We start from the raw sequence: 12,632 nt of genomic DNA, 5'->3' as shown, positions 1-12,632 counted from the left end.
TATATATATATATATATATATATATATATATATATATATATTTCATCTCTCGTTTGATAAATTTATAAGGTGTATGGGAATTTCATTAAAAATAATGGGATTTTAATATAATATCTCTGACATTTAGCACTGGCGTAAAGAGGATACTGGAAGGTGAAATTAAGCCCGCGGCTTCCAAAGCCGAAGAGGGTAAACTTCAAGTCAGGTATACCACAGTTCCACTGACTCCCGAGACTAAATACTCTGTACTCGAAACGGATTACGATTCGTACGCTGTTTTATGGAGCTGTCAAGGTATTGGCCCGGTCCACGCACAAAATGCATGGGTCATGACGAGAGAACGAGTACCATCCGGAAAAGTGCTTCAAAAGGTAAAAGCTTAATAAAATAAAAATCAAATTTTAAGAAAAATCCTATATTCGGGCGAAGTGGATCTTGGTTCAATATAAATTTCTCGCGTGAATTTACATATTGGATTGTCCGGAAGTTTGTGCCGATTTTGAAGAAAAATTGAAACGCAGAAGATTTAAATTTTAGTATACATTTATTAAATTATATAGGTTAGTCGGCACGAACTTTCCAGACAACCTAATACATTCTGATTTCGCATATTGCGTTTCACATATTGTTTTTTCGCATTCATAAGAACCATAATAGTAATATTACTTATTAAATTGTATAAGCAATTACTAACAAAAAATTAAGTACTAATAATTTTTTTGATGCTAATAGACATTTTTTAGAGAAGAATATTAATTGTCATATGCTGATGAAATCTAAAAACTGCGAATAATTATTGCAAAAAATATTATCTTTGTTTGTATTTTAAATACAAAATTAATTAAAAAATTGTTACAAATATTACATTCTTTGCAATAAATAATTAAAAAATTATATTTTAATAGAATTCAAATTAAAATGTCCAATTATTAAATTTAAATGAATTACAAAGTAAATTAGTTTATATTAAGACATAATAATATATTTTGAGTTTTAATATATTCAGGATTTACGGCCGAGAATATAAAAAAATAAAAATTATTAATATAAAATAAAATAATAAGTTTTACGTTTGAAAATTATTAATACAGTTATTATAATACATATTCTAGAATCTTCTTATCATCACTATAAAAGTTTAAAATCTCTTTTTTTCGATTGCAGGCTTATGGCGTTCTTGATAAATACAAAATATCGAAAACGTTCTTCGTGAAAACCGATCAAGCGGAATGTGCCTATTTGGATTCGACAACGGAGGAGTCTGAGGAGCCTGAGCAGGCAAAGCCAGAGAAGTCGGAGAAGCGAAAACAGAGACCACAACCAATTGAGCCGAATGAGAGTTCCAGATCATCCGTCGCTCTGAATGATGCCGATATTGAGATAAAGGAGAAGGAGGAATCAACAGCCGGGATTATGGGCGAGAAAGCGCTCTCCGATATTCCGAAGATAATAGCGGAGGAACCCGTAAAGCTCGAGCAGCCCATCGAAACTGTTCCCGAACGGATCTTGAAGTTAGCAGAGACGATAAAGGAGGAGAGTGACGACACAAGAGATAAAATGATCATTGTCGAGGTCAGGGAGGAGAACATCGCGGAAAATACAAAGGAGGAAAAAAGCGAACATTCGAAAAAACCAGAAGCAATTGCCTAGAAGTATTATTTAGCAAAAAAGTCTGTTAGTTGGCGCTAGCAGGGATGTATTCCTGGGGATTTTCGATGTCTTAGGCTCGTAGCGGTTTCCTCATTGAGAACCAGTCTCGCTTAAGTACCGTAAAATCATTAATCACTTGTTCCATCGACATGCTGTCGTTCTACGTTGTCGTTTGAGGACATAGGGTTGACACGGCGCTTTGTTTTATAGGCTTACGTACAAATGTAAAAAAAAAAAGAAAAGAAACAAAGATAAATAAAATTGTTATAAAAAATGTCTTAATAAAACGTACCCGTTTGTTTATTATTTCCATTTCATTATACAGATATAATGATATGCATGTCAAATTAATTACTGATTACTGTAACGTAATTTATAAATTATAAATTAATACACAGAATTATATCTGATTAATGGAAAATAATATTTGATCAATAAGACGTACTACTTTATTTAAAAAAAACTTCATTTTTCTTTAAAATTTTTCTACGTACAATAATTTACTACGATAAGTTATGTGCTGTGAGTAATATAATCATATAATAAGAGAGAAAATGCACTTCTTAAACTCTTGGAAAGTCTTTTTAGCTTTCGCATCACGAAACGTGGTACCAGTAAAAGCTAAATGTGTCATAGTATTTTTTACATAAACATAAATACATAAGCAGGTCACATAACGGATACATTTTTCATATCATCATTAATAGTTCAATCTTTGATAATAATCATATCAATTTAAAACTATCACTTACAAACACTGATGAGATCTTAAATATTAGAAGAACGATTAAGTAAATGTTTCATCTGTATTCAACTCTGAATACAGATGAAGAAATAAAAAAACTTAAATACTTTTCTTGCATTTAGATATATAAAGAATATTCAAAAGAAAGTTTCTTTATATATCTAAATGCAAGAAAAATATTTATATAATGCAAAATATAATGCAAAAATATTTTTTTCCAAATTTACTTTTCTTCTCAAATGTATATTTCTAAATGTATATTTCTTGATTAACTTTATAGAATTAATTAAGATTAGTACATAAATACCCTATAGATACTTTTTATTCCTGTAGTGCATAATACTTAAAACGAAAATATATTCACTATATATATAACGTAATCGATTTATCACAAACATATTTACTATTAAAATATTCTCCTTTCAAGTTATTCTATCTATCTATTAACGTATTCATTTCGTATCTGATTTATTAGTCATTACTGCAAAATCTATTCACGAGCAATTTTCAAAAGTGGTCCATCGCATCTGATCATGAAATGGTCCACGTGCCTCTGAATCTGTTGATCATCTATTGGTCAATGGCAAATTCAAGCCGGGTTTCTTGAACCCCGAACGTACCGTTACTGACCCACTAACTGTCAGTACTCTGCCAAACATATCCAGTCAACCTTCGCGGGTTCGTCTCCGACGAAGCGAATCGCGGAGCAGGAAGTTCAGTCACCTACGAACGATCCATCGTATGAGAAGTAATCCTCAGCGCTAATCCTTGTCAAAATTGTCTCGAAAAAACTGATATTCGACGTGTTTTCTGAATATTCGACGGTCAAAGCTATCAGGTGAGTGCTGTATTTAGAGTGCCATGAAATTGTATTGCCGATATCGCATTCAAGTTGTTTCTCTTTGCCCTTTCTACTTTGATCGAATTTCCTAACAATAAATTGCTTGCTGAACTACTTGTGCAAATATAAACTTCTTGTCAGGTAAGTTAAAGAGATCAGAGAATTAGAAATCAGGCCGCTTGAACTTAAATAATTCACGTGTAATATTTTCGCATAACAGTTTGACTTGTATTTAATATTTTCATACCAAGGAATATTCATATCAATGAATTTCAAATTGCTAATACAATAAAAAAAGAATGATGATATTCGAAATAATAATTGTTATTTCATTCTTAATCCTTGTAGTATATAAAAGCGAAATCAACACAGATTATGCAATATAAGTGATAAAAGTCCAACAAGTAAAGTACGTTCATAAACATTATAAAGTATGCCACGCAGAACAGTGTTGCATTATGATATCATCAATTTAGAAACTAATGTCCGCGATAATGCAATATAAAAGAGCACACGCTCGTTTCTCTTCATTTTCTTGAGTATTTCGAAGTTAGTAACTATGTACTTTGAAAACACGAAAGGAGCACAAAGAAATATCTTCGAAGCATCAAAGTTGATGGTTTGACAATATTTTACAAACTTGGTTTGTAAAATAAGTTCTTTAAGTGGTGCATCATTACACGATAATATACCTTGTGTTGTCGTAACGGTGATTATTATAACGGAAGAATTTTCTATGATCACTGGCATTCCAGTATGTATAGGAAGTTTCATTAATATTTCAACATAAACAATTTTGTCTAAAATAAGATTAACATTATCTTTGTTTGATCTTCTAAATTAATGTTTCTGCATGTACAAGTGCATATATATGCGCGTAATAAGTAAAAGATTTTACTTATTTGATTTCTTCATATAATTATATAATTTGAATTTTATTTCAATAAAAATCCGACAAACTTATTATTGTTATACATAAAAATTCTTAAATTTTTAACATATTTTACATACATACTTATACATACGTATACATATTTATACATACCTATACATACCTATACATACCTATACATACCTTTAAAAAATGGAATAAATATTTTGTGTTCTTTTTTCAGAAAAGAATATGTTACGGATATTTGTAATTGTTATCATCGCAAATGCAGCGATGGCGCAGGTGCCATTTTTGGGTACATGTCCAAACTTGGAAGCAATGCAAAATTTCGAACTTGAAAGAGTGAGTACAGAACAATTATCTTGACTTATACTTAATAAAATAAAGTATATACAACATAAAGTATATATAAAACAATCCTTCTTCTTGTTTATTTAAATCAAAAGTACTCTAAACTCTACTCTTTGGAATAGAATCTCACTTCAAAAAGTGAAAATTGACCCAATTTTGAGTTTTCAATTTTTAAGAATGAGATTTCACTCTTTAGAGTAAGATTCACTATAAAAGTTTTAGAGAGTTATTACAGATTTTTTTCTAGTATTTGGGCAAATGGTACGAAGTCGAGAGATATTTTGCGTGGTTTGAATTTGGTGGAAAATGTGTGACAGCTAATTACAGTCTGAATGAAAATGCTTCGGTGAAAATCCTGAATAAACAAATTTCTTCATTGTGAGTATAATAGTACCTGATACTCATCAAGTAATTTTAAGTCATTAAAAAAGCAAGAAAAACAGTGATATAAAAATGATATCATCGTCAACTGACAATTATCTACTTAAAGTAAAACTCTATTCTCTTGCATAGAACTGGAGTCGCAACGAGTATCGAGGGCATTGCAAGGTTAATTGGTAGGTCCGATGATCCTAAATTGACCGTCACTTTTCCATCCTTGCCACTGCCATTCGATGCACCTTATTGGGTTCTAGACACAGACTACATATCCTATGCCGTAGTATGGAGCTGTACAAATCTCGGAGTTCTTAAGTAAGTTTGCATGTGACAAGATCGCGGGAAAATATATAATAAGTATAAGCATTAATATAAAATATGTATAAGCATTTTTTGCCCGATACAAAGTTGATTGCAATAAATCTTTCCTGTGCCTTTATTATTAAATATTAATTTTACATTTTATGCTGCTAAATAAGTAGAAAAAAATTTTAATTTCTTAATGCATTCGTGTTCATGTTTTAAAGGCATATTTTTCTATCTCTGAAAAATCTTCTATTCTAAAGATATTAGATTAGAAATTAGATTGAACAGACTTTTATTGGATTATTAAAACTATAATGTGTTTTTGCAGTGTACGAAACGTTTGGATTTTAACACGAGAACCAAAACCGTCAGTCGCAGTTGTAGAAAAGGCTTATCAAATTATCGACAAGAATAACATCAGCAGAGCGTATTTTATTCGTACAGATCAAAAAAATTGTCCGGTTACGAATTAAGAACGACCTCTACATGGATGTACAGAAATATGCTCGAAGAAAAATGTATTTTTTTTGCGATGCAATTTTATGTAAGACTTCTTGAATTACAAATTTATTGCCAGCAGATGCTGATTTTACTGACTATTGTGCAAGTATTATGATTGTGCAAGTATTATGATTGCGGATGTACTTAAATTAATAGAATTGTTACGAATATTTATTTTATATTCGAAATTAAAATATTATGTAGTTATAATGTTTAAAAAGTTGTATTTTTCTGTCTTTCTATATTTGTTTCTTTCTTGTGACTGTGATTTTTAATGGAATATGAAAAATTGAATATATTGTTTCATAACAATGAAACATAATTTAAATTTTAATTCCATTTATTTTGAACAAATTGAATTTAAAACATTTTGAATATATTATCGTCAGTACAAATATATAATGAGGATAATTATATTGATGCATTTGACGTTTTGACTGCGAGATATAAGTTTATATATTAGTTAGTTTATATACTAACTGATCTGTTTGTTATCTGCTTAGAAATAGAAATAAAAGAAATATTTATAAAATAAAAGAATATTTTTAAGATAAAAGAATATTTTAAAAATATATGTATAATATAATATATATTATAAATATATATTAGTATAAATTTGAAAATTCTATAGAATATTATTTTTTAAGAGATTTGGATCTAAGATTGCTTTATTACGTAACGATTCAAAAATAATTTTTGAAATAAATTTTTCAAAGATAATGTGGCGCTAATAAATAATTTTTCAAAATGTTAAGATACAGATCATCTATACATTTGTATCTCAATATTTACAGCTATCTATTTTTTGTATGTGTTTTTTATATATGCTTCATGTTAATCTATTTTATTTGTTATGTATATTTATTCATTTGTTTGAAATATTATGACTCAGATTGGCACCGATAATTTACGTTAATTTTTAAAATTATCATGAAATCTGTGAATAAGTCATTATTACTTATCAAGTTGAGTAATCATACATATCTCGTTAATTATCTGTTCATCGTGTGTGTGGTAATACATTTTATAATTTTATAATAATTGATTGTTATATTTATGCATTTAAAGAATGTAAAAATGGAAAATTTGGAAAGATAAAATTAATTTTTTTTCATAACACTTTATTGCGACATTATATTAGATCTGTTTATTTTTCACTCCAAGTTCTGAACTGGTGTACACTGATTTAATAAGATAAAATAAAACGGATATAGTTTGTTCCACTCTAACTTATTGCACTCGTTTAGAACAAAGACATAGAGAATAAACTATGTAATCCGTATTTAAGAAGGACATTCACATGTGATCGACAATAATAAGAGAAAAGGAAAACGGCCAATTTTCTTCTCATTCTCTCTTTCATTATATCGTTAAATATAATATCGTAATGGAAAGAGATAAAAATTGGCTCTCTTCCACGATTCCTCTCTCTTACTTTTATCGACTATTTTTGACACACAGATCGCGCAGTCCATTCTCTATTCTGTCTTCGGTTTAGAATTAGGTTCAGAACTCTTTAAAAAGAACAGATCTAAAAACTGCACGTGATGTTCTAAAAATCTAAATATTTATCGACAATTGGTTATGTAGTGTTCTTCAATTATCGCTGGGCCCGTCGGGCCTCATTTGCTGCACACAGAACTTTATCCGTGACTGCCAAGATTCTTTAGCCAGTAAGATTCCAGCGAGTGCTAGTTCTCAACGAGTGCCAATTTTCGTTGTAAGATCGCGCGATGCACGTCGGAGGAGTCGAAAGTTCCACGATCGATGATCAGCCGATAAAAAAAGATTTCGCGAACCAGTTATGAAGATTCAATTATGTAAAAACGATGCAAGAAATATTTAGTCGGCCATTAAGTTATCCGTATAATGATAATTTACGTGTGAGCGAGCATCATCAGCTTTGTAATATCGCATGCATAATACATGTCACGATGGCGGGGTACAGCGTTTATTTATCGTCGGGAAGGGACGCTAATAAATGAATGCGTAAAAAGTTTCATTAATGGGACGGTAAAAGTTCCGCGTGTAATCGATTGCGACGGACACTGCGTTGCAAGCTGCGTGTCGAGTCGCACAAATTCGCACTGTTTGCGATTACGAATATTCGAAATAAAGGGACATCCAATTGAACCGGGTATTTTCCAGTGTCTCCCACGTTAAAAATGCATCGAAAATGATCGTAGACGAAATAAATCGAGCGGCGACTAACGAAATCGCACGCAACAATACCCTTAAATTAAACAAATAACAGCGACGGGGTGTGGTCGCGTGCGAGACGGGTCTTCGGGCATTGTCACGTGCCATCCACGCAAACAGAACACTATTCAATTGCGGATCCTGCAGGATATGTCATCAGGGATGCATTGTGCATCGAGAGAAAGAGGAGTCGCGTGATCCCACGAATCACACCACAAAAAATGTATGGATTTCTTTCTCGCTTGCAACGAGTGTGCGGATCGTATAAATTTTAACATAAAGGACTTTAACATTGCGTGTGAATAAATGTATATACCTATACAGGATGTTTCTTAAATAGCAGACACTAATCATATAGCGCTATTCCTAATTAAAAATTAAATCAAAAAGTCCTCTATCATTTTGCAATTTTCGCAATAATTGATTGTAGTAACGTTAGTTGTGAAAGAAACATTAATTTCTAAAGATCGCCGAGTAAGTGATTGCCGAATCATATAATGCTAATCCTGATAAAAAATTGAATCAAAAAGTTCTTTACCATTTTGCATTTTTCGTGATAGTTAATAGTTGGGCAGCTGTTTATTCAGTAACATTTAGAAATTAATATTTCGTCAACCATTGCGAAAATTACAAAATTGTAGAGGACTTTTCAACTCAATTTTTAATTAGAAATAACATATATGATTAGTGTCCGCTATTTAAGACATACTCGTACACACATATATAACATAGTAAATATTTTCTTATTTTAAAAATTTATTTAATACATACAATATTAAATAAATTTTTAAATTTTTAATAAGAAAAATTTAATTTGATCGAAATTGTATGCATAATATAATATATACAGATTAAAATTTAAAAAGTCCATTAAGTTTTTTACAATCTTACAAAATATGTAAAAAAATATAATTAAGTAATCAGAAAGTATTGCGTATGAAATTATAAGTTTAAGTTTAAATTAAAGTTTAAAATTATTTATTTATTTCACGAAACAGAAAGCCTGTTTGTGTACATGAGATGGAGAGGAATTGAAATAATTCGAAGAAATTTTTACTCTTTTAATAAGTATCTGAACGCGCTTAAATTCCTGAATTTTCTCTTTAATACTCCACTACACGAGCTCCTCTTTATGTTCCCTCAGTTCATTTTTCTCTCTTTTTATTCGCATGGGCTAAAAATTGGCGTATTCTCCCAAGCCGAAGACTCGTTTCCGTATAATCGTCGCCATCGCTTGTAATAAATTAAAACGTGGTAGAATCTAAATCAAGATCTAAAGGGAAAGGATCTGCTAGGAGCCAGCGGGACCCCCTTCCAAATTTATTTCGTCGTTCTTTTCTCGAGAACTTCTTTTACGCACGAAATGAAGCAAGGAAGGGAACGATGAGACGAAGGGCGGAAAGGGGGATGTACGATCGGGCTCACGGCGGCCAAATCTCCGCGTGGGCCCTACGGTTTTCGAGAGGCATGGGCAGCGGTCCCTAATAACAGGGTATACCGAGGCTAAACAAACATACACGCCCCTGGCATCTCTTGCTGAAAGAGTGCACGGGAAACAAATGGTAAAAAAATGCGCTTTCGACACACCGTGCAACAATTTGAGGATGAAGTATATTTGCTTATTTCGCATAATTTAAAGGAAAACGGATATTCTATCGCGCACCTGCCGGTTGCTTCTGATTCTCTGGTTTTAAAAAGGGAATTCTCGAGGTGAAAATTCGAGCACAAACATTTTGTAGTAGTAGTAGTAGTAGTAGTAGTAGCAGTAGTAGTAGTAGTAGTAGTAGTAGTAGTAGTAGTAGTAGTAGTAGTAGTAGTAGTAGTAGTAGTAGTAGTAGTAGTAGTAGTAGTAGTAGTAGTAGTAGTAGTAGTAGTAGTAGTAGTAGTAGTAGTAGTACCATTGCATTATAGTTAAAGCAAATAAACTTTTCTGAATTATTTATAAGGGAATTGTACAATATACTTTGTGATACTTCATTAAGACATTCAAGCCCGATTGCACCAACTTCACTTTGACTTTAAGCGAGATTTAGAACTTTATCTATCTTGTTTTAAAACCAAAGAGATAGAGACAGAAAGAATTTTAAGTCTTGCTTAAAGTAACGTTGGTGCAATCAGACCTTAATCAAACATTGATTTTACATTTAGAAAGCGAAGAATAAAATACTATATAAAATATTATATAATTGATTTACAAATGTTAATTATAAATGCAAGGAACAATATTCTTAATTGGAATTAAAATAAAAATTTATAGATTTGTTCATATTTAATGACCTATTAAGAAAAGATCAGATATTCTAAGTAAAGCGTTCATTTAAAATCTCAAGTAATAAAATCCAATTTCGTTAATAATGAATCTTTCGTATTTCAATTTCACACTTGAACAAATAATTTTTTTTTAATTACGAATTTGTAATTTAAGTAACAGGAATTAAATATAAGAGAGGATATTCTTTAATAACTGGAGCGTGAAGAAGATAATTGGGATCCATTGTAATAAGAAACTAAATGACATCTCGTAAAACTCTATTATATGTAGTCATATAATTGAAGCATATCTTAATACACGCGCCTAGCAATAAGTATTATAATATATCTCATCGTCTGTGTATGCTGATATAATAAGCAACAAAAAAAATGTACCAAACTTTTCTTAAAAAGAAACTGCATGCTCGTTTCTGCAAAAATATTTCGTATTCTGTCAAGACTACGATCGAGATAAAAAAAAGAAGTGCACTGAGCATTCCATTTGGTTTCTTTTCGAAGAGGGATAAACGGGTTGTTTGCGTTTCACCTCAGGGTGGTCTACGTCGAAGGATCTACATCATACATAGTTGAATTTAATAACGAACGTTCGGAAGGCATCCTACCGTCTGTAATTTCACCTAAATAATGCATCCCATATAATTAGTCTAAATAGTAGTTCATATTTCTTATTAGCACTACACGTCGTTTCATTATATCGTTGTATAAAAACTTAATCTCAGAATCGTGTCTAAAAAATATTACCTACGATACTTTTGTAAAAACATATTATTTACTAATTACAACAGACTGCTTCGAACGACTTGTTTCACATGACGAAAGATAATTTCTTTGTGCTGCGTTGCAGCGTTGCATCGAATCGTGTCGCGCGGATTACTCATCGCTTTTTTAATTTAGATGGAAATGTGGAATAAGGTTGGGTGAATATGGAGGCTGTTTCATTTGTCTTTAGATCATATGAAAGGTTGGTAAGGGGTGCGCGAAACGCGAGAGAACGAAGGTTAAGTAAAAAGTCGCGAAGAAGAAGAAGAAATGCGCGCGGAGAAAGAAGTGCAGGAAGACGATGAAGGAGAAGGAGAGGAAGAAGAAGAAGGCGAGGACGAAGGTAGATGAGACAAGAGGCATTCTGGTTTGTGGGCACAGCCGCTGCCTGCAGCCCACAATTATGATAATAGCCCCTGAGTCCTGAGTCTTGTTAGGCCAACGTGCAGCCCCAGCTCTTTTATCAGTATCTTCTTATTTTCAGACTCGTGCTCCCCTGTCCCTCTTCATACCGTGGCTTCTCCTACTTTCAACCCTTTACGTCCTCGCGAGGTCAGATGGGTTCAAGCTGATCGATTCGCCGACGAAAAACTAAATCCGATATATATCCCATCCTTTCTCGAAGCACTCGCTATTCCGCGTACCGACGATACCAATCGCAAGGCTCCATTCCGAAAGGATTCAAATAACCAAGCTTTATGTCTCTCTCACGAATTCTGCAGTGTATTAAATGTCTTGTTGAAATATGTTATATCATTTAGATATCGGATATATGAAATGAAAAATTTTTTGGTTCGATACTACCTCTCCTTTGTGGCATTTATAAATTTTTTTACTTTAATATCCCGTGGCATTATGAAATAGTTGAACCAAATAGAGAATAACAGCCGCGGGGAATTATCAGCGACTGCTAACATATGTACCTGTGTCTGCAAATGTTGTAAAAGTCGGTAGCAAACGGTGTGCACTTTAATCCATTTTCAGTGCTACCGTCTGGTCTTTTGAGCGCCGCGGAAAGCGTTAATTGGAGGCCGCGCCGCGATCGGGCAAAGAAAGTCTTGCAAAGCGGAAACTGTGTGATAATGCATGAAAGCTCTCTGCCCTTCCTCCTCTCTCTCTATTTTTTTCGCTGCATAGATGAGGATCTCTTGGTATACCCAGTATATGCACGCGTACATCCCGTCGCGTCGACTGTGACATAAAAGCCGCGGTCCAAAAGTACGCTACCTCATTTCTACTAAAAGCTGTTCCTTGTGAAGCGCATAATCGCGTTTCCTTAATGATGTACTATTACGATGCCTCTCTAGAGAACGAAATTCTCAGAAGAGACGTTCCTGCATCTGAAGATATATTAAAATATCATTGGAGTATCATTGGAATTGATTCGATTACTTTCAGCGCGTAAGTCGCGATATCACGTTGATGAATGAATTCTCTTCTTTGAATGAATTATCTAATTACTATTACACAAGATAAAACGTACTTTACTAAATAAGAGCAAATATATGACATTTACGATATAAAATGTAATGTACATACACAAACTAATCGTAAATTTAAAAAATATGTAAAAAAGTAGTGAATCCCAGGTCTCATGATATTTTCCAGAAGCTACTACTAGGATAAATTCGGCTAAACCGAGAGTTTGGCCGACGACTGCTAGATATACGATTGTTTGTACAGATTAGAACCGACAAAGGGGTCCGTTCTCTCTTCTTGACATTGCCTTGATTTAAACG

The 12,632-nt window shown here is 32.5% G+C and overlaps 2 protein-coding genes across 2 annotated transcripts in view; both read left to right on the top strand.

Annotated features, from left to right (window-relative positions):
* LOC105624831 (apolipoprotein D-like) overlaps positions 1-1,937 on the top strand; it is a 7,726-nt gene extending 5,789 nt beyond the window's left edge. Inside the window, 2 exon segments of the mRNA XM_012206182.1 lie at positions 131-371; positions 1,165-1,937. Of these exon segments, the coding sequence (XP_012061572.1) occupies positions 131-371; positions 1,165-1,650 (727 nt within the window). The 3' untranslated portion in view covers positions 1,651-1,937.
* A 1,836-nt stretch (positions 1,938-3,773) lies between these two features.
* LOC105624830 (apolipoprotein D-like) lies at positions 3,774-5,636 on the top strand. The gene is made up of 5 exons (XM_012206181.1): positions 3,774-3,990; positions 4,352-4,470; positions 4,727-4,857; positions 4,993-5,172; positions 5,492-5,636. Exons 2-5 carry the CDS (start codon positions 4,360-4,362, stop codon positions 5,634-5,636), a joined length of 567 nt encoding a protein of 188 aa, XP_012061571.1. The 5' UTR covers positions 3,774-3,990; positions 4,352-4,359.
* The last annotated feature ends 6,996 nt before the right edge of the window (positions 5,637-12,632 follow it).

Source organism: Atta cephalotes, assembly GCF_000143395.1.
Source record: "Atta cephalotes unplaced genomic scaffold scaffold00090, whole genome shotgun sequence".
Taxonomy (NCBI): domain Eukaryota; kingdom Metazoa; phylum Arthropoda; class Insecta; order Hymenoptera; family Formicidae; genus Atta; species Atta cephalotes.
The sequence above is the reverse complement of the archived record's forward strand: the minus strand, read 5'-3'. Positions and strand labels throughout refer to the sequence as shown.